Source organism: Natrix helvetica, assembly GCF_964273705.1.
Source record: "Natrix helvetica genome assembly, chromosome: 3".
Lineage (NCBI taxonomy): Eukaryota > Metazoa > Chordata > Lepidosauria > Squamata > Natricidae > Natrix > Natrix helvetica.
Genome location: NC_138549.1, coordinates 102,446,181 through 102,470,033, shown reverse-complemented (window position 1 = coordinate 102,470,033; position 23,853 = coordinate 102,446,181). Strand labels below are relative to the sequence as shown.

The window sequence follows — 23,853 nt, the reverse complement described above, 5'->3', positions numbered from 1 at the left end:
TAAACACACATCTGTAGAATATGATCTATAATATGTAAAAATGAATAGTCTTTCATATAATCATAGGCATATTAAGCTGAAAATATCCAGATATTAAAACGTTCTGTATCTTGTTGCTGTCATCTCATGGTCCTCTCAAATTTTGTAGGCCGTATATACAGTGCCTATATACAAGCATGTGTGCATATGCCCCTTCTGTTATTCCCTATTTTGAGTGATATACTATATATAAACCACACAAAAGGAGAAGTAAAAAGCCAAAGCTGTTATAAAATAAAAGACTATATTTCTTTCATCCTCATTTTTTTTTGGACAATCATTTTCACAATGCATCCTTTTTCACATCCAAAGTCATGTCATCCTCCCACCAAACTTCTTTTTCATACTTTTCTCAGGCGTAACTTAACTTACTTTCTTGACATTCTGTAATACAATTTTTTCACTGTATACCAAGCAGTTTCCATGTCCATCTTCTTTATGTCCTTTTTGAATTCATTCTATTGGGAGATTAATCTAACTTCCAGTTCTTTTTCTTAAGTAGTTTAGTTTCTCTTCCAGCAGTTTTCCACTTTCACTGTTCTTTCAACATTTTTTTCCTTTCAGGTCCATTTCTCCCTGCAATTCACTGTTGAGACAAAAAAAACACCTATGTTTGCCTAATCCATACATTTGAAATAAACAAGTCTTTTCTAAGCAGATAGAAAATACTTCATTCTTATTCATTTTGGGTCTCTGAATGGCTCAATTATTTTTTTCTGAATTCTCATTTTATTCCCAGTCATTCATTTGTGCTGCGTAACAAAATAATTTCTCCTTTAGACTGCACTCGTTCAGAATGCAGCATACTTATTCCAGACATATCTGATTCCTCCATTATTATTGTAGAATGTAAACTTCACCTATCATGGACCCACCTATTCCAAGTATCTGGCCTGGCTCAACTATGATCTAAGTATATCGCTCCTGATGGGTTTTTTATTTTATTTGGGTAATTTAATTGTATTCATTTATTAAGGGTTTTTTAAATTTTGTGATTTTAATTGTTTTTATTCATCAGCCCACCTCCTCCTTGTACACGTCTTGGTATACGTCATTGTTATATGTATGTCTTGTCTATATATGTATTTCATATGTTTTACTGTACGCTGCCCCGAGTCCTTCGGGAGAGGGTGCGGCTAAGAAATAAATATTTATTTATTTATTTATTTATGGCTGTGGATTTCTATATTTGTATGCATCTACAACAAAGTTTTGCCATACATTTTAGCTCTTTGATTCAGAATTAAGCCTACATCTTCATTTCCCTGCATGTATTCATTATCTGCTCAGGATTAACTGACTGTCTACCAATCATGACTTTGTTCAATAGAAGCTTTCATATAATACTTTATATACTTTACTCTGAGAAGAAAGAGTAGATTAGTCTACCATTTTTAGTTATGCCCATTCCAAGATATAAGGATGTAATGTTCAGTTTGGGCATATTCTGTTCATTAAAGCACGATCGCAGTCAAAGCCCAGTTTTACCCCAGGCATGCTCTATTTTATGCAATTTCAGCTTCAAATCTAGAGACAACCTTGCAAGCCATTATACTATTTGTTTATTTAATTTCTATAGTCACCCATCACAACCAATTATTCTAGGTCACTAACGGTTCAAAACATATACTACAAACAAAAGAATAAAAACAAATAGCAATAGCACTTAGACTTATATACCACTCCATAGTGCATTAGAGCAAACTCTGAACAATTTGCAATGTCAGCATATTGTCCCCAACCATCTGGGTTCTTTTACCCACCTCGTAAAAATGGAAGGCTGAGTCAATCTTGAGCCAGTCAGGATCAAACTCCTGGCTGTGGGCAGAGTTAGCTTACAATATTGCATTCCAACCACTGTGCCACCATGGCTCCTGACAATAAAACAAAACAGTAAAAACTACTTTAAAAAAACCATCCAAAATAAATATACCCAGCAGTCGAGATACTTGGCATACTGTTTCCGCCCAATTAAGACAGAAACATGCAATGTACTGAGATACGCCTAGTAATTGGCTAATCAAATTGACAAGACTTGGATATGACTGAATGGATATCATTATCATCATCAATTATTACTGTATTTTTCAGAATATAAGGGACACCTTTTTCTCTCAAAAAAGAGGCTGAAAAACTAGGTGTGTCTTATACACTGAATACAGCATTTTTGCCTCCCAAAACCCCGCCCCTTTCACCAAAATGGCTGTGCATAGCCTTTAGGAGGCTTTCAGAGTGCTCCTGGGGGCTGGGGAGGGCAGAAATGAGCAAAAAACAGAGTGTTTTTGCTCAATTTGCCCCCCCCCCAGCCCCCAGGATCACTCTACAAGGCTTCTAAAGGCTATTCATGCCCTATTTTTGGAAAAAAAACACCCCCCCCTTTTCATGAAAAACAGGCCATTTTTGGGAGGTCTGCAGAGTGCAAAACCATTTTTTAAAAATTTGTCTCTTCAAAATCTTGGGGCATCTTATACTCCGGTGTATCTTATACTCCGAAAAATACATTAATTACAGCCAAATGCCATTCCTAAATGTAAATTTGGGTTGTGCATAATGCTTTACATTACATTTCATTTTGCCTACAAAGCAGTATTAGTGCAGAGCATTTCATGTTCTGACAGAGTTATATATTCCAGAACTGCACAAAGCAAACATATATACTAAAACTATCACAAATCATTAAAAAAAATAATCGTAATTGAATGGCACCTGGTAGAAATCACAAAATGGAGGAAATATATCAAATGTCATTTCACAGTAATATGTTAGGAAGTCTTAAAAATGAAATTTACCTACGTACTTAGAAGTATTCTGATCACTGAATAAGCAGGAATAGCAAGAAAAAAAGAAAGTTATCTTGGAGCATGAACTGGACGGAACTCTACACAGATCGGTTCCTTGAGGAAATGATGATTTCACATATAATCATTTTATTGACTAACCTTAGTTCTTTAATGCCCAGTGGAATTTTTGCAAGCATTCATGAATCAGTGTGAAAATTAGCATTTGCCTGCAAATTCTATTAAGTTAGAGCATTGTGGGAAGTCCCTAACAGTCAACAAGTGCATCTTTCAGGATAAAATTTTAAATGAAGTAACTAGCTTCAGAAGACAATACTCACAGAGACAATATTACGCAATAAAATACATTACTGTTGCATAATTCCATGTGAGAAGCAGCATCAACCAGTTCAACTGTTTGTTCTCCAAAAGTCTCATAACACTCTGAATTCTGTTGATTATATATATTTATAATACCTATGTGAAACACATCCTGGTGTAATTTTTTTCAAATTAAGAGTTTTGCTAAATGGAAGGACGCTTCAATCCCCAAAATGGACAAATGGCTGCAAAAGGTGATGAAGTTAGCAGAGATGGCAAAACTGCCTGCTTTCATAAAAGAAAAAACACAATTACTTTTATTTCTACTTGGAAACTGGTTCTGGACTTTGTGCTTGAGGTGGAAAAAAATAAAACTTTGATTTTGGGTTTTACCAATTAGATAGATTTGTTGTTATAGAAATGACTAGTTTATTCTATTATGTAAAAGTAAAAAAGTTGAGGTTTGATATTATTATCTTATTCTACTGCACCAAAGGGAGTAAAAAAATCAACACTATTTCTTTCTTTTTCCCTTCCCCTTCCCCTTTCCCTCTCCTATTTTTCCTATTATTTGTTTTTGTGTTTGTATTTATATTATAAACTTATAAAAAAGACAACTCTAATAAAATAAAATAAAATAAAAATAAATTAAGGGTTATACTATGGATTTAAATACGATGCACTCTATAATCAAACATGACCAGAACAAAATTGAACTTGTATCAAAAAACAGTGTGATTATAGCACATTTTAATAAGATCTAATTATGTGAATCATAATATTTGAACAAATGTATGTAAGAACATTCAAAGATGGCTAAGGTAAACAGGTTAAGAAATTAACAGCCTGATGCAGGAGCACAAAGAAACAAATCCCTTTCTCTCTTTTTATAGATATGTGTGATTGGGATGAAATAAAGCTACAGTATTATACACACATTTTGCTTTTATTCAATATCAACAAAATAAATGAAATATTTTGGAAAACATTTATCCTAAAAACATTCAAATAACAGCTGCATAGCTTTTAGACTAACTTCTAATACATTTCAGGTTGGTGTATTTATTTTTTATATCTGAAAATAAGTATTATTTAACGGAAGTGCAAAGTCTTAGATGCATTCACTACTGAAAACCCAGAACTGATGTCGGCTATTTCATATACTGTAATTTTATTTCATGTTTTGGCATGTCAAAATAATAAGATGCAACTATTTTGGCTTTGAAAGTTAAATGAAGGGTGTTTCTTACATACATGTTTTAATTTGGGATTATTGAATGATCACCTGAACCCTGCCCAAATGTCTGCCATCAGCTGCTGTAGATTATTTTTCTCCTTCTCTATTACGTCTCTAAACGCCAGCGTGACTTTCATGCACATGGCCAGTGCTCTGTAAACTTATAGACACATTTTTTCCTTGGATTGGGGCTAACTTTGATTTAATTTTGTTCTTTTATAACAATTATTTGCATTAAAAAAAACCGTGGCTAAAGAGTAATGATAGGCTATACTCACTTAGCCTTTGCTCATATTTATACATAGCTAAAGAAGGAGCCACACAAATAACTCCTTCCCATTGGGGAATCAGTCAAATCAATTAATATCCTTATTTCAGTTTTTAATTTTCATGACATAAAAAACAGAGAGTATGGAACAATCCATATGCAGGTGCTTTAAGCATAGTATTTACAGACTTTAAAAGATTGTAAGAAAAAAAAACCTGTAAGGTAAACTGATTACAATGAAGCCAAATATACATGTCCCAGGATAATGTAGCAGAATCCAATCTGGGTTGGTGACCAAGACCAGAGGTTTTGTCTTCTGAGCTTTCGGCCACTTGCTAGAGTCCATCTTCAGGGAACTTCTCTCTAGCAGAGGATGTGTGGTATTTATATGGTGCCTGTTGTATGTGGCTTTTTAGATGTTGACTCGGGTATGGTGGTAGCTGGCTTTTAAGTCATTGGCTGTCATTTGCTTGTGCTGCCCAGCCCTTGCCTTTTAAGTACTTGATAAGCTGGTGGTAAATCAGCACTCATGTTGACTAATGAGGAGCCTGTTTACCAGGCCACCCTCACTATCAAACAAGGAAAATTAGTGAAAACTGAAGGAATCAAGATGCCTCACAAAAATAACATTAAGAGTCTGGATGAAGACCTGGGTATCCCTCAAGCTGATAATATCAAGCACACTGAAGTCAAGAAAAAAGAAGATTAATGGTGAATACATCAGGAGAGTGAAGGAAATCTTAGTTTCAGACTTAATGGAGGAAATACCATCAATGCAATTCAGATCTGCCTATCCCAGGTCCTTGGCAAGGACTCAATAACTAGACAAAAATGCCAAATCCAGTCTGAATATCTGGCTGATTGTGCTACAAATAGGAATAATGATGATAATGATGATGATGATGATAATGATAATGATAATGATAATGATAATAATAATAGTAGTAGTAGTAGTAGTAGTAGTAGTAGTAGTAGTAGTAATTTAAAATGGACAAATTCATAAATAAAAAGAACTAGGGGAAAAATCATAAAATATCACGACCTGGCCATTGAAACTACGTGATTATGGATGAAACTTGTAACAGTGATACCCATTGTCATCAGGGCACTTGGTACCATATCCAAGAATTTTGCAAAATACATCAAGAAATTGCAGCTTCCTGCAATAACACCAGCAGAACTGCAAAAAAATCTACACTACTCAGAACTTCATACATTTTGAGAAGATATTTGGTTGATACCTAGGATGCTGGCAGCAACCTGTATCAGTCATCAGAGCCAGGCAATAATATTTGTGATACGTTTTTAAATGTTCAAGTGATTGATTTTCATGTTTAATGAATAAAAGAGATAATAATAATCCTGCAGTGATTATAAAAAACTATGGTAAGTAAGCTCCAGTCTTCCATCTATACTTGTCCTAAAAACCAGGAGACAGTGAGTTCTAGTCCCATTTTAGGAGTGACTTTAAACTAGTTACAGCTTCATAGCTTAATCCACCTCACAGGTTGTTTTTGTGGGGAAAATATGAGAAGGAAGTACTGTGTGTGCATGCCATTAGTTACTTATAAAAATAATAAAAGTGGATTAAAAATAAATGTATCCAAAAATTAGCTAGCTGACTAAAGGCATTTGGGCTGCCAAATGAAGTGTTATTTTAATGGTAATATTATCCTGAAGATTTTTTTAAAAAAAATATTTCCCTTGATTTGTAGCAAGAAAAAAGAGTGACAACACTAACAATATATACCATATTTTTCAGAATATAAGACGTACCAGAGTATCAGACGCACCTAGGTTTTAAAGAGGCAAATTAAAAAAAGTAGATGGGTAGATAGAGGGATATAGAGGGAGAGAAAGAGAAAGAAATACAGTAGGTAGGGAGAGAGAGAGAGTAGTTAGGCAGGTAGGTAGATAAAGGGAAAGAGAGAGAGAGAAAGAGAGAGAGAAATACAGTAGGTAGGGGAGAGAAAGAGGGTAGGTGGGTGGTTAGGGAGAGAGAGAGAGAGAGAGAGAGAGAGAGAGAGAGAAATACAGTTGGTAGGCAGGGAGAGAGAGAAATAGAGATAGAGAAATACAGTAGGTAGGAAGAGAGAGAGAGTAGGTAGGTTGGTAGGTAGAGAGGGCGAGAGAGAGAAATATAGTAGATAAGTAGGGGGAGAGTACGTAGGTAGGTAGATAGAGGGGGGAGAGAGAAATACAGTAGCTAGGGAGAGGGATAGAGAGAGAGAAACAGAAAGAGATAGAGAGAAATACAGTAGATTGTTAGGGAGGGAGAGAGAGAGAGTAGGTAGGTTGGTAGGTAGGTAGAGGGATAGAGAAAAAGAGAGAGAGAGAGAGATACAGTAGGTAGTAGGGGGAGAGAGAGTAGATAGGTAGATAGATGTTTCCAGGTGCATTTATCCATGTGCTGGAGAAGGAAATCATTGGAGCACCTAAGACTTTGTTTCTGCTGGCACAGCACTTGATCAATACAATTCTCATCGATCACTTAAAGAGCTTTCCAAAAAAGGGGGGGAAAACCTTTTTGCACTCTGCAAACCTGTGCAAAACGGCCCATTTTTCACGAAAATGGACCCATTTTTCCAAATAAAAGGCATGAATCACCTTGGGGGGGCTTGCAGAGTGCTCCTGGGGGGCAGGGGGCCAAAAATTAGCAAAAAACGGGCCAGTTTTTTGTCAAAAAAATTGCATACATAGCCTTATGGAGGCTTACAGAGTGCTGCTGGGAACTGGTGGGGCAAAAACCGGCCCATTTTTTGCTAATTTCTGCCCTTGCCAGCCCCCAGGAACTCTCTGAAAGCTTCCATAACGGTATGCAGGCCATTTTGGTGAAGTGGGCGGGGCTTCGGGAAGCAAAAAAATGCTGTATTCAGTGTATAAGATGCACCCAGATTTTCAGCCTCTTTTTTGAGGAAAAAAGGTTCGTCTATACTCCGAAAAATACGGTAATTAAATTTAAACAAGTAAAAAAAAGTAATGCACAATAGCATCTGATAAACATGTATATAAAAAAGGAACATTAGCAACTGCTTAAAGCACCATCTCTGTTTGTGTACACCATGGGTGTCAAACTCGCAGTATCATTTGACGTATTGCGACCTTTTTTCCCTTTGCAGAGCTGGGGTGGGATGTGGCCTGTGCATGATGCATCTGGCCCACAGACCACCAGTTTGACATCCCTGATGTACACAAATGTTTGAAATTGGAGTAGAAATACCTTAAGAAATCTGCAGTGCTATGGTAGAAATAGTCGAAAGAGAGAGAAATAGAGATAGAGAAATACAGTAGGTAGGAAGAGAGAGAGTAGGTAGGTTGGTAGGTAGAGAGGGAGAAATACAGTAGATAAGTAGGGAGAGAGAGAGTACGTAGATAGGTAGGTAGAGGGGGGGAGAGAGAAATACAGTAGCTAGGGAGAGGGATAGAGAGAGAGAAACAGAAAGAGATAGAGAGAAATACAGTAGATTGGTAGGGAGGGAGAAAGAGAGAGTAGGTAAGTAGGTAAGTTGGTAGGTAGAGGGATAGAGAGAAATAGAGAGAGAGATACAGTAGGTAGTAGGGGGAGAGAGAGTAGATAGGTAGATAGATGTGCATTTATCCATGTGCTGGAGAAGGAAATCACTGGAGCACCTAAGACTTTGTTTCTGCTGGCACAGCACTTGATCAATGCAATTCTCATCAATCAGTTAAAGAGCTTTCCAAAAGGGGGGAAAAAACCTTTTTGCACTCTGCAAACCTGCACAAAACGGCCCGTTTTTCGCGAAAATGGACCCGATCCTTTTTTGAGGAAAAAAGATTTGTCTATACTCTGATGTACACGAATGTTTGAAATTGGAGTAGAAATACCTTAAGAAATCTGCAGTGCTATGGTAGAAATAGTCGAAGGAGAGAGAAAAAGGAGACAACAGCAGCAAAGTAGATAGATTCAATTATAGAGGTAATGGGTACACCATTAGAAAACCTGAGGGACCAGGCTAAGAACAAATCACCCTGGAGAAATTTTAATTGCCAAGAGTTTATGCTGACTTGATGGCACATTGTGATGATTATCGGGAATAGGAAGCTTAAGCTCATTTGTGTGGGTGGCTGTCAGGTGTTCCATATTTTTTCAAAATTATATTAAATAAAAAGTAGTTTCATTTTGCTTGTTGGGTTCAGCAAGTTCTATATAAACTATTGCCCTACACCCAGAGTTTCATCACTGAAACTCCTTATTCAGACATAATGAGAAACCAACCCTTTTTTTGATGATTGACTTTTACTCCACCCTAAACTTTTAACTTACTGTGTTACTTCAACCAGTAAAGGGGAGTGGGTGAGGAATGCCATGCTTTCTCATAAGATGGGAGCCTCCATGCTATTTAGGTGAGATTCCCTTTAATGATGATACGCTAAAACTGCTGCCAACAATCTCAGAACCATCAAGAGCTCAGCACAACAAAAACACTCATGTTGTCAAATAGCTAGAGGCCCAGTTAAAACTTTTTTCTTTCATTGTTGACGTAAGATTTGCATAATTGCTGGTTTGAAGTGGATTTGACATGAGTGTGGTCAATATGGCTTCAGGTTAAAAAAAGAGTGTGCTTTCATAGGGTTGGGATCATAAAATTCGAACAGGAGCTAAGTCCTTACTATAGTAGATTTTTGCTAATACATCTCCGTTGAGTGTGAAACCGCTACTATTAAATCTTAGAGAGGCATGTCATTTCACCCCTAGTTTTGTAAGAGGTGGTTTCTCAGATTTGCCAAATTTCCTCTTGCTCAATTTATAAGGCATGTTTAAGTGAAATAGTTCAAGACTAAGATATCTAATATTTTCAGGAAACACTACTGGACTCTTAACTTTACTTCCCCAGAATACATACTCTGTGATTGCAGTAAGAGTAAACAGAAATTTACCTCAGACCAGGACCATCTTTGTAATCCTTTCTATGTTTTTAGCCTGCGCGTAGTTGATTAGCTATCAGATTGAAAAGAAAGTGTAGAAAAGATGAGAGTACACTGGCTAGTATCATTCTTTTTATTACAAGGGAGCTGGTGACGAAGCTGGACCAAGAATGGGGAGACTCGGGTTCAAATCCATTCTTATCTATGAAACTCCTTGAGTTATTTAGGGCCAACCATTATCTCTCAGCCTAACCTACCTCACAAGGTTCCTGGGGATGTAACAAAGGCACCATATAAATTAACTTCTGCTCTTGGATGAAGAGCAAGTTACAAATCCAGCAAATGTACAAAATAAACTTATTGAAAAAAAACCATATTAAAGACTGCCAAGAGTTGCAAATATTCTAAACCAAGCCTGCTGAAAACAGTGAGCATTGTTAAGTCCTCGAGGCTACAACGCTAGTGACTATCATTGCCGGCCCGATTGGTTGAGATGCGAGCAGCCAGCTGGCGGGAGAATGCAGCCATTCTATTGGTTCAGCATCTGACAGCTCTAGTATAAAAGGACTGTCAGCTGTCAAATGCTGCTGTTTGCCGGGTCGAGGTTGCCTTACATTTTGCCATGTTAAACTGTTAATAAAGGTTGTGTTAGCTTCAACCTGCCTTGCCTCAGTTCCTGCCTGCCTCGTTCTCCCTACAGAACACTCACAATCATGATTTCAGCCAAATGTACTTACAACCCTCCTGGAGACACTAATAGCTATTAATATAATTGAAAATGAGCAAACCTATGTGTGCCTAGAATGTATTATGAGCATTAGCATCATCTAGCCTCATTGTTAGGATTGCTGGTTCTGGGGGTAACATGAAGTTCCAGATCTTAAAGAAGACTAAGAAATATTCTGGCCTTACAACAGGAATTCTCCTGGTTGTACCATATTGGTAGATATTCATTTGATATTAATCAAAAAAGGGTGTTTTTGCAAGAAAAAAATATTTTACATTTGTCACCTTTGCCATTACTTTAAATCTACTGGATCTGGGTTGCAAAAATTTTAATATCCACTAGAAAGTAGAAAAGGGGGTCTAGATGTTTGGGATATAATAGCCCAGCTTTGGTAGTTTTTCCAAGGCTCAAGCACCTTCCCTAAACATTTCTTCCAAAAGGGATTTGGTAATCAATCCGAGCTTCATAAACCTAGCCAGTCCTAAACTTAAGACTACAACTTTAGAATATCTTTTGTAATACAATACAATAGTAGAGTTGGAAGGAACCTTGGAGGTCTTCTAGTCCAACCCCCTGCCTAGGCAGGAAACCCTATACCATTTCAGACAGATGGCTATCCAACATCTTAAAGACTTCCAGTGTTGGGGCATTCACAACTTCTGGAGGCAAGCTGTTCCACTGATTAATTGTTCTAACTGTCAGGAAATTTCTCCTCAGTTCTAAGTTGCTTCTCTCCTTGATTAGTTTCCACCCATCGCTTCTTGTTCTACCCTCAGGTGCCTTGGAGAATAGTTTGACTCCCTCTTCTTTGTGGCAACCCCTGAGATATTGGAACACTGCTATCATGTCTCCCCTAGTCCTTCTTTCTCTTAAGCTAAACATACCCAGTTCCTGCAACCGTTCTTCATATGTTTTAGTCTCCAGTCCCCTAATCATCTTTGTTGCTCTTCTCTGCACTCTTTCTAGAATCTCCACATCTTTTTTACATCGTGGCAACCAGAACTGAATGCAGTACTCCAAGTGTGGCCTTACCAAGGCATTATAAAGTGGTATTAACACTTCACGTGATCTTGATTCTATCCCTCTGTTGATGCAGCCTAGGACTGTGTTGGCTTTTTTGGCAGCTGCTGCACACTGCTGGCTCATATTTAAATGGTTGTCCACTAGGACTCCAAGATCCCTTTCACAGTTACTACTACTGAGCAAGGTACCACCTATACTGTACCTGTGCATTCCATTTTTGCTGCCTAAATGTAGAACCTTACTCTTTTCACCATTGAATTTCATTTTATTAGATAGTGCCCAATGTTCAAGTTTGTCAAAAATTTTCAAAATTCAACAAAATTTTGAAAAATTCTGTTTCAGAAGGGAAGAACAACTGACAGAAAAAGTAGATATTTTGAAAATCCCTTCTAGAAATTCAGTCTAAAATTTATTTGTGACTTCGGCATGAACAAAATGGAAATTTAATAATTTAAGAAAAGCCAAACTTTATATTTGTTTCCTAATTGTTAGCTACTTCCAAAATGTAATGAACTAAACCTTAATTAAATGAGGGGTGTTTGCAGCACTTATGAAAATACTCTGAAACAGATAATCAAACCTGAGCAAGCTTAAAAACTTGAACACAATTATTTTGAATTATTTCAGCATTTCTTTTTTCAGAAAAATCAGAATTTGTTTTTAAAGAAGGGAAAAAAGACAAGTTACACTGATGGCCTAATCTCCCTTGATGATATTTTAAATGTCTTATAAAAATGTCATCACTTTAATAGTAGAAATGGTGAGATGAGTAATGTTTACGTGGAGCTTTGCTTTTCCTCTGCTGTTCGGTGAGTGCATATGCAGATGAGCCTGTCAGAGAGTATCCCTCCTACACCACTTTGTAGAGGAAGTTTGCTGATATATTACTGAAACCGATTCTTCAAAGCCTGCAAGGAAGGACAAAAAAGAAAGCAGGGAACACTCCCCCGCCCCACACACACACACATATACACAAAACCACAACAACCATTCAAAAGCTTGGACGTGCATTGATTTGTTCTACTAGAGAGTGGAACAGCAGCCTGAAGAATTTATGATGAAAGAGCACTGCAGTCCCTACAGCAGTGTTGGACCAAGTCGGATCAGCAATTCCACCATGGAAAGCCTGCCGTCACTCAAGCCTAACTACATGTCCGTGTGTTTATTTACAGAAGAATCTTATCAAAAATTAGCAATGGAAACTTTGGAGGAACTGGACTGGTGTTTAGACCAACTTGAAACTATTCAGACTTATCGATCTGTTAGTGAGATGGCATCCAATAAGGTAAGAGAGAAAAATTACATGCAAACAAATGCATTTTAAGAACAAAGTGAAAAGTTATGATTTTTTCTGCCTTCCCTTGCTAAGTCAGGTTGATGACTTATTGTAAAAAAATTAAAGCAACAGAAATGAATGAGTCCAAATTTTTAAAATCCTTACCAGAATGCTATTGAAGATAATCAAGTATTGCTACTTTTAATGTTATACAGTTAAATATAACATGTGCTATTATTAATAAAACAGCAATTTAGAAAGGTGGAAAACAAATTCTAGCATATAACTGTAATGCCAAAAGTAATTCTAGAAATATTCTTACATTATTTCTACAATTTATACCAGCAGTAGCAATCATCAGCAAATCAACTGAAAAGAGTGATGCAGATAAAAAGTACAACTATCCTTATGAAACTTTTGCTAGTTTTCTTTCCCTTCAATAAATTAAATTGCTTATAATGGTGCACATTTCAACCTACAATCTTTAGTTACCATGTATTGTATATGTGGGACTTGTTTTAATTTTAGTTATATATTTTATGTATATTTCTGCATATGGTAGCGATTCATATAAAATACTGCTTCATCAGTGGAAATATTTCTAAACTCTGTAAGAAGGTATAATGAAAAGTGGATTTTTAGACTTGAGTTATCTAAAATATTTTATTATTATAATTTAGTATTGTGTATGTGTATGCATTCTAAAGTGTTCATTTTTTTCTAAAGAGAAATACACTTACCTCTTTTCCATGTATTTAATATCTAAGAGTTGGATATTACTTAAAATTGAAACCACTTCTTAGTTGGCTAGCAGCCAAACCTTTGGGTAACAAAAGGCCAATGTGCTCCCTAATGGCATAGGTATCAGCTGCACTATAACCTCAAGCATTTTGTGTCTGACTAAAGAACTTAACAATTTTTTGCCCGATGTTAAAGCAAAGATTTCATACTCTGGTTTGATCAGTGAACAATATGTATACCTTTCTTCTGAGGCTTTCAACCGAAGGCAAGAAAACAGCTCCCCTCCCTCCAATTTACTTAGGACTCTATTGTTAACTTTCTTTTATCAGTCTCATCCAAAGTGTGTATTCATATATACTTATAGTATATTCATTTACAATGGCCATTATGGGATGGTCATTAGGCTGGAGCCTTATGCAGATACTTTGCAGTTTGTTTCTATTATTAAGTAAAGAATAATCAACTTCAATGAGATGAAGATGATACAACTCCATAGGAGTTGTAGTTCTCCATAGGAAACTCCATAGTTCTCCATAGGAAAAAAGCTATTCAAGCGGATTCTACATCAATTTTTGAATACAAATAAAATTTTAAAATAGGTTTTTTTTAAAAAAAAACCATATAAATAAAATTGAAGTCCCAATTTTACTTCTCTTAGATCTAAGATCTTAGATCCTACATATATACTGTATATGAAATGAGATTACATTGCCCTTCTCATTTTGTCTCTACTTTGTCGTATTTATTCTGTGTTGCAATTTTTGAAAAACCATTTGAAATTTTAATGCTTACAGCTGAACTTTTCAGAACCCAAGAAGCCTTTTGAAATATGCTGAGTTATTGTCAAATTTCCCACATCTGTGAAGTATCTGAATAATCTGTCTTCCTTCCGTCAAAGACTTCTGCATAGAAATTTGCTAATTGCAAAACAATCAAGTGTTTTGAAAACAGGATGTTTCTAGCTCCCCATAGTAAAGAACAGAAAAACAGAAGAGAAAGGAAGGCAGCAAGTAGATCCTGCAGGATTCCAAGTGTGAGGGCTGTAAAAACAGTGACCTATCTTCCTGACCTCTGCTATTGCTAAGTCCCTGGCTCCGTGCCACTGAAGCCCAAACTACGTCATTTCAGAATGATAGTGGGCATGGCACAGCTGTTGTAAGTGTGACTCGAATTTCCTGTCTCCTTCCTGACAGACGTAGTTTTAAAACTACAGCATTGCAAAAACAGGAGACAACTTTTCAGAATTGCTTCCCAAAAGATGATTCTTGATATTGATAAAAGCCAAGAGATCCTACGTGAAAATATTCAGGGTTTTGTCTTTCTTTCAGTAAACAAGGTGGAAATGTTTAAGTAAAACAATTACTTAGAAATATGAGGAATTTATTCCCTGCCATTCAGGAGAGAGATTCAGAAACTTTTAAAAACAATTGTGGAGATGCAAAAAGCAAACACCCTCAGCAACCACTCCCTCATGCAGCACAGCAATATATGTGGTTTGGCATGTGTTTTACTAAAATGATAAACAAATCTTTTCAGTTCTATTCAATCACATATCAATTAGAAATTTGCTGCTCCTAGCCCTACAATTTCATGATATTTTTCTGATGTAGTTTCTACACTGCCAAAGTTTCCCATTTCTAATTTGAATTAACATTCATTATGCTCATTTCTGAATCCTATCTACAGTCTTAGTCACCTATTACCATAGGTTTAGATCAAATAATAATAAGTTATTGTATTCATTGGGCAGATAAGTCTGCTTTTGATATAACAGGGTCTCTCTAAAAACAGGCAGAGACTGAGGGCATCCTCATGTTATAATATTATAGGTATTTTTAGATAATTAGTAAGCATTAATCTATATCAGTGGTTCCCAACGTGAGGCCCACGCCCCACAGCGGGGCAATTTGATTTTTAATGGAACAATTTGAACCTTGTTTAAACCAAGTTAATGGCCTTTTAAGCTTCCTCCGCGTGAGTAGAGTTCACTTTTTGAGTAAAGTAAGAATTATATGTCACAGGGATGGCATCAGGGTTTTAAAGATGCTTAGGTGGGGCATGGCCCAAAAAAGTTTGGGAACCACTGATCTATATGATCACTGTATTAACGAATAATAATTGGTATTTGTGACTTGCAACTTGTGATTATATAGCATGGCATCTTAAATAGACAAAACAATGGATCAAATAATATTCCCAAATATTTGTCTGTCTGCTAGTATGGTTTGTAAATCCATGTTTTAATATGACTTTATATACAACTGAGATTAGTGAATTTAAAATATTATGTTCCAATTAAACGTTTTTTGTTATAAAATTAGGACTTTAATTTGCCAGGATAGCATATTTTTAGTTCTCCTGGACAATAATTTTTATAATGTTGAAGACTTTAATATCAGTTTGCTTGTACTTAGGTAATTATATTGCATATTATGTTTATGACTGAAGAATTTACCAAGCTTCTTTTTCCACATGAGTGCCTAGCTATTTTATATATGGTGTGACTGATGTAAGGGGAGCAGCAGCAGTCACAGAATGAAACAGGCTGAGATTTTTAGTCACTCAAATGACCCCAAGGGAGATGCATCCTTCCATCACGTAGGCACTTTCTGAAATGTCTCATTATACCTCCTCTCCTTTGTTAGCAATGTCACATACTAGACCATTGTCCTCCTTATCTGTAAACTAAAATCTATTGATGTATACAAAACTTTCGCTACACTCCTTCCAAAGGGTTTTCAGGCACATAGGACACTCACGTCTTGGTTTTAGGAGGCTAAATAAACTAAACACGAGTACTCTAATGTAAACTTTGGAGGTAATTCCTGGCTGTTGCCCCTTGCCTATGTGCTTCATTGCACAATGTCCATATTGAAAAATGGGGGGGGGGACTTGATATGAGTCTGCCAGGACTGAATCTAGCTCACTTGGTACGTGATGTTTTGCTTAAGGTGTGCCAAGCTGTTCTTGCTTTTGAGTTTACTGTAATTTCCTTTGTTTAATCTGCATTACAAAATAGTCATACATCTCTAAAAGATTTACTTGGATTAACTGCTGGCAGTCAACTAGAAAACCTGCTACTTCCATTTGCTTTGTTTCTTACGAGAGGGCTTTAACAGCTGTGAATCATAGAATTCTTTGGGACTCCCTTTTAGTTGATTGCCATTTGACCTTAGGAACTGTGGTCTAAGCAAAGAAATGTTTCTAGAAAAGAAAGACTAATAAGCCATAAGAGTTGACTCAGAATTATCCGCGGTTTTATAAAAAGCATAATAAACATATGATAAATCTCAAGTGAACTCAAGCTAGAGAAATTCAATACTTGCAAGTATGAGGTGGTTCAAAAATAATTATTTAATTTAATTAATTTGATGTTACAATGTAAAGACTTGTTTATTATTGAATCTGAGGAACATTTAAATGTGATAACTTCTGAACCTCATCACTTAGTTTTCAGGTGGAATAAGAAACCATGCTGTTTCTTATTCAAAGAAGTGAATTGTGCAAATATTTGGGTCTATTTGAGGTCATGTTTCTCAATCTGAGTATCTTTACAATGTGTAGTTTTCAACTCCCAGAAATCCCCAAAACAATCAGAAAAACACTGATTTAAGATACTGAACACAACCTAACAATTGTTATTGGTATGATTAAATAACTGCCTGCTATTAAAAAAACAAACTAAAAAAGTGTCAGAAAAAAATGCTAATATTTCTATAGTTGCTTTGCTTGCAACCCACTCTGATATTTGCTGGATCAATAGCTATATACTGTATATTTAAAAAATAGAGCATTTTTATAGAATCCATACATTTTGCTTTACTACTGTTATTTACTCATATATGTATAGGTCCAAAGGTCTTTATTACTGGTCTTTATTCTTTATGCATAAAGATCTTAGATCTCATCAAATTGCATCCTTTCAATTTCCTGATTTTGTCCTTATGCTTAAGGGCTTTACCCTTTTTGTCACTGGATACCTTTCAGAATATTTTTTTCATGTATCACTTACCAAAATGGAACTTCCCTAACCTCATTTAACAGTAACCCCACTGTTCACTTTAATATCCCAGAATGTGGAGGATGGAGGATGTCTACCATCACTGTTAAATAATGGTTGCTTGATAAAACGTGTAAATAGCCTACAAGTTGCTAGTTGGTTATTTTAAGCTGTTTTCTAAAAGACAGAACAACCACTGAACATGTCTTTGAAATAGGATGCAGAAAGATCTAATTGTGTCATAAAATTTCCTCCAGGCAACCAAACTCCGGGTTTCTATCAAAGGGTGTTGTAAATTAGCACAATAAACTTAGGAAAGCATAGTCAAGAATGCTGAAGCTTCTGGAATGGATATGATTGAACAAATTAACCATTTGTATTCTTGCCCTATGGGTTTGGATACCATTACTCCTCTTCACAAATAGGTTGAAAGAGTTTTGTCATGACTCATTTATTTCATATACAACCACATGTTTAATATGACTTTTGTTTGTCTGCATGTAAAGTACCATATTTTCAGCAGGTCACCTTTTCCACATGATGGGGTCAGGAGGTATTAAAATGGTTTTAATAGTGGGAGCAGCTGATTGATTTTTCCTGGGAAGGAACCTAAGCAGAGTTGGACCTGGTAGATGGGAGACCCTGAGGGAATACCAGGGCTGTAGGTCAGACTGGGAAGCAAAACAAAAAAAGAAATATTGGAAGAAGGCAATAGCAAACTATTTCACTCTTGTCAAGAAAACCAAATGGATATTATGCATATAGTACACAAGAATCAAGCTTGATTCAGAGGAGACTTGTTTTTCATGATATATGAATAGAACAATTCAGGAAAACATTATGCGAGCTGGGAAGTAACTAGTGATTTAATTATTACAGCCCATGATTGGTGATTTAATTATTATAGATGATTATTATGATTTAATTATTATGGCCCATTAGTAGTGTTTCCTTGTATAAAATGTGGATTTATTGATTGTCTGAAAACCATTTGAAAAATATTAGCAACAGAAGAAACACTTTTGGCCCTTGTTGCCAAAATGATTTTTTAGAGGAGAGGGAAGGATAACTTGTTAGATTGGAAGGTGATATTCAAGGAAATGTGCGCTTTTAAAATATTTTTGGTCTTGAGCCAGAATTTAGTGATGTGCATTCGTGCATAACTTGTCTCTAGCTCTGTACTATTTATTATCCTTTGTTTAAACTGGATTATAGGGCCAAATAAAGCGTTTAGTAGAACTAAGAAAGAACTAAGATTTCCCAAACATGCCATCAGCCGATGCCAACTTCCCCTGCACGTTTTCCTGCATTGTTTTCATATCATATGAATCTTTATACAGGTCTTTGTGCCTGTATCTCTTTTTATAAGACATATATTTAAAGACAGGTGCTAATTTAAGAGTACTAAGTTCTCCCTTTGTTTCTAGAGAAGCAGAAGAGAGGTTTTATTCTGACCAGATTCCTAATGCTAGTATACTTGACATTGGCCCTAACATCCATACAATATAGTAAATTCTACCTAAAAAAATTCTAATTTTCTAAACCAATAGTGGAAGAAAAATGTGTACAAGAGCTAAAATAGGTTGCATGTAACTGTACATACTGTTTTGTTATATTTTGTTAAAGTGGCATGAAACAAAGCATTAGTAAATACATGTTGGTACTCCACTTTAATCTATTTGCATGATACTATGCTTTTTCACCCCAGAATTAATCATAAAGGGAGGAGGTCAGGGAAGAAATTTTGCTCGTTTTCTTTTAAAAGTTTGCCCATGTTAATCTAATAAACCTAGGCCTTTCCACCTTGGTCTAGCTCCTGAAAATTATCATAAGGGAAAATTATTTTAATTTAGTTTATGATGACAAATTCCAAAAATTAAATAAATTCAAGAGACTACATAAATACATGTTGCTTCCATATTATTTTCACAGTGACAAAACAAAAGGCATGTGCTATTGATAAAGGCTAAACATTATTAAGACCAAGATAAGTATATTAAAATGATTTTTAAAAGTTTAACTTCACTGAAATCAGTAAGGCTTCATCTTGACCGGAACATATCCAAAAGCTGGTGCAAAATGGGCATTGCGTTTTTATTTCAGAACTGTTTGCACAATCTTGATATTTAAGAAAAAAGCATTCTGCCCAAAGTTATAACTATAACATAATTAGCTAATCTATGTAAGCTCAAAAGTGCTTTTCCTTCCAATCTTGTGTTTACATAAGTAATAAAGTAATTACTCTAATGTTTTTAAAGAGAAACACAACATTTAGATTTCTGCATGCAATGCTCACACAGAAATCCTGGCTAATTAAATCAGAGTATATATTAATTCTTTTTGAAAAAGAAGGGAATAACCAGAAAATTATTACTATCCATTACTTTCTGAGAGGGCTTGAAGCTACTTTCATCATAAACCAGTTTTAAACCATGGACCAAAAGTGGCTTATTCATCCTAAGGGAGCAATTATCCATAATTCAAACATACATTTAATGGGAAGTTCTTGTGAAGTACAGCTTTCCAGACAGTTTCCAAATCTATGGAAAAGGAAAAAAAATAAGAACAAAGAGCTTTTATGTAATTAAAGCTGCTTGTGCATATTCTGGCTTTGTTAGAGAAGTATTTTCTTAATTTTATTACATGTGAACATGAACCAGCAATGAGCCATAAAATAAGTACAAAAATTGGAAACATGAGAACAGAGACTACGGTATGTACATTACATACATTTACATTTTCGTATGGGCAGTCACATTATCTTATTTCATCTGTAGATGCACTCATGCTATAAACTACACCAATACTATTTTTCTTTGTTAGATTTATATATTATCTTTTGTTGAGGAGTTTAGAACAGAGGAGACGTCAATCCCTCTATTTGTTGTTCTCATAAACACCACCCTATGTAGTTGGTTGGGATGAGAAACAGCCACTGTTGTAAGTGGCTTCCATGGAAGAGCCTAGACTTACTGACTCTTCAAGGAAAACTGGAAAATCTTTACTTAACCCTTCTGACGCAGATGCCTCCAACCCAAGACATATTTTTTGTTTTGCAAGTTATTTTGATGCAATTGCAAATTACTGAATAGGGCTTGACAAACCTGTAATGAAAAGGAAAAGTGCTATTTTGAAATAAATGTGTATTGTGTAAATAAGTATTGGCTTTTGTCTGTAAAGAAATGCTGCAATCAGTGGTGCACTAAAATCTTCAAATTGAGATTAGCTCCAGGTGAGACGTCCATGCAGTCACACTGAACAAATATCATGTTTTTAACAATCTGTGTTTTTAACAATATTTATTTACTCGGAAGTTTTTAAAGCTAATGTTAATGGGACATACTCAACTAGGATATATTTTTGCACAAATTAAGCCTTACCTAAGTTTAAATGGGATATTATACAAAACCAAATCAAGATTTTCAGGTATAAATTAATGTATTCTAGATGAAATAACAATTAGATTGTAATTTCATGAAGTTAGAAGGATGAAAAGGACTTTGAAACTAGCCCACAGTTGTAATTTTACACTTGCTATAAGGAGATTTCAAATATGATTTCAATTGTCATTAGAATTTTGCTATTTGAATTTTTTTTACATCCAGTACTTTTCCCTATACCAGTGATGGCGAACCTTTTTTGGCTCGCGTGCCACAAATGGGGGGAGCGCAGGGGGGGGTCGTGTGCGGGTGTGCCGCACCCATAATGCAACGCGCGACCCCCCCAGAGCCTCCCCGCCCCCCAGGAGCCCTCCAGAGGCTTCAGGGACCGTCCAGAGGCTTCCCTGAAGCCTTCGGAGTGCTTAAAACCACCCTCCAAGCAAACTGGAAGTCACTTCCGGGTTGCTCGGAGGGTCGTTTTAAGCGTTCCGAAGGCATCAGGGACCGTCCGAGGCTTCCCTGAAGCCTTCGGAACGCTTAAAACCACCCTCCGAGCAAACTGGAAGTCACTTCCGGGTTGCTCGGAGGGTCGTTTTAAGCATTCCGAAGGCATCAGGGACCGTCCGAGGCTTCCCTGAAGCCTTCGGAACGCTTAAAACCACCCTCCGAGCAAACTGGAAGTGACTTCCGGGTTGTTCGGAGGGTGGTTTTAAGCATTCCGAAGGCTTCAGGGACCGTCCGAGGCTTCCCTGAAGCCTTCGGAGCACTTAAAACCACCCTCCGAGCAAACCGGAAGTGACTTCCGGGTTGCTCAGAGGGTCGTTTTAAGCGTTCCAAAGGCATCAGGGACCGTCCGAGGCTTCCCTGAAGGCTTCGGAATGCTTAAAACCACCCTCCGAGCAACCCGGAAGTCACTTCCGGTTTGCTTGGAGGGTGGTTTTAAGCACTCCGAAAGCTTCAGGGACGGTCCCTGAAGCGTCCGGGTGCACGGGGGGCTCTTTTTGACCTCCCCAGGCTCCTATAAAGCCTCTGGAGCCTGGGAAAGGCGAAAAATAGCTTTTAAAAAGGTGAACTCAGCTGGCCAGCGCACGCATGCACGCTGGCCAGCTGACAGGGCAGCGCCTCGCGTGCCCTGACAAATGGTCCGCGTGCCACTTGTGGCACGCGTGCCATAGGTTCGCCATCACTGCCCTATACTAATCAATCTTTATCTTTCATTCATAAATTCCTCAATTATTTTGGCAGATATCTTTGCCCCAAGAATGGTTAGATATAACAGAAGCAACCAAGTTTAATTTCTTCAAAAAGAAGCCAAAACCATCTGGGAATTGAATTATAGGGGATATTATATACTCTATATAATTCAGGCAAGGAATATAGAATTCTATAAATGCTTCCAAACAACAGATACTGTTTTAAGACTATGAAGAAAAGAAGTCCTTCCTTTTATTCGGAGAATCATATTGGATGTGGTTTTTTTTTACTGAACCAATTATTTCTCACACATGTGCAAAAATGAGAGAGAGAGGGAGAGGGAGAGGGAGAGAGAGAGGGAAGATAGGCATGATATAAACTGTATCACTTATATACCTACATGCAATGTGCAACAGAAGTATAGAAAGGCAAAGTTTTTGATGTTTTAATGTACATTGCATCATTTTGGCATCACTGTGTCAGCAAATAATGCCTACAGTGGATAAGAATATATTATAGATTGCTTGGAATCTTTTAAAATCATATCACACAATTGTTTATCTATAATCTATTTCAGTTTACTGTATTCACTCATTATCAAACTGTCAGTTTGAAACATAAAAATACGTATCAGTTCTTTCCTATAAAATTAGCTTCCCCAAATGGCTGCTTCCCTGACACATTGTATCTGTACCTTTAATCATTCCTAGCAAATCACTGACTCTCCTGGCTGATTTAATGAAAGTTGCAGTCTGTCATGTGTGGATAGCTTCTAGAAGGCAAAATCATCAACAAGGCTGCAAAAATGAAAAATGAACGTTTAGATTTACATTAATGTAAATCTAAAATAGTAACACCCAAAGATGTGACATTAAAAGTTTGTCACAATGTTTTTAAAACAACAACCAAAGCAAGGTCTCCATCACACTTAATCCCTGTTACAATAGGCCAGGGGTGTCCAAACTTGGCAACTTTAAGACTTGTGGACTTCAACTCCCAGAATTCCCCAGCCAGCTGGCTGGGGAATTCTGGGAGTTGAAGTCCACAAGTCTTAAAGTTGCCAAGTTTGGACACCCCTGCAATAGGCAGATCAATTTGCTGAATGACTCAATGCTAGGAAAACTTAATTAGCTCACCATTATTTTATAGAAGTTCCAAAATATGCATTATATTAGTTTCAAAACATGTATAACAGGAAACTGACACAACTAGAATCTGTTTTTCATAACTTTTATGTAAACTTCAACCTTTGTTTAAAGGTTTTAGAATAATTGTCTAATCAGGTGTGAAACATGATGTGTAATCTTGCAATACATCATATGTGCAGCATTGTTGATTAAAATATATAATGTAATTTGATTTTAAATGAAGAATAAATATCATTCAAACCTGCATATTCTTTTAAATACATGGTGCTGCATTTATATGAGTCAATGCAAACTACTCAATCCAAAATATTTATTTTCTTTGCTTTATTACCAATTTTACAAAAGAATAAACTTCAGAGCATTGATGGCTTTATGTGATAAAAAGACATCGTTCAATGTATACACATTTATCAGGATTATCCCCTGACAATCAAAAATAGGTAGCTGTCAATTGTTTTTTCCTATTCCATAGAACTATATAATGGCAGTGAAATATGGTCCTTTCCTGAAAAAAATCACTGGAAACAGAAATTATTTATCTAAAATGTTTGTATACTACTTCCCATTAAATAAAGTTTAAATAATTAGTTTTTTAAATTAAATTACTGATATAAATAGGCAATAAGCATGGTATAAAATGTACACAATAATAAACTAATATAAAGTACCAGGGAAGTTACTAATGCATTCCCAAGCAAGAAAGAATAAAATGAAACTGTATTTGCTTGCTTTCCAAAAATATAACTAAACCAGTGCCAGACATTTATCACTGAACAGAGCCTTTCAAAAGGAGGCAGACTCCTGTGAATATGCTCGAGCAGGTCCTTGGGTCCCC

The 23,853-nt window shown here is 36.3% G+C and overlaps 1 protein-coding gene across 2 annotated transcripts in view; it reads left to right on the top strand.

Annotated features, from left to right (window-relative positions):
• PDE4B (phosphodiesterase 4B) overlaps positions 1–23,853 on the top strand; it is a 173,111-nt gene that overhangs the window by 130,244 nt on the left and 19,014 nt on the right. The window contains exon 5 of one of the 2 annotated variants that reach the window (XM_081948289.1): positions 12,387–12,564. In XM_081948289.1, coding sequence (XP_081804415.1) covers positions 12,387–12,564 — 178 coding nt within the window. The remainder of the gene's footprint in view (positions 1–12,386; positions 12,565–23,853) is intronic. The other variant, XM_081948287.1, reaches the window with a different exon arrangement.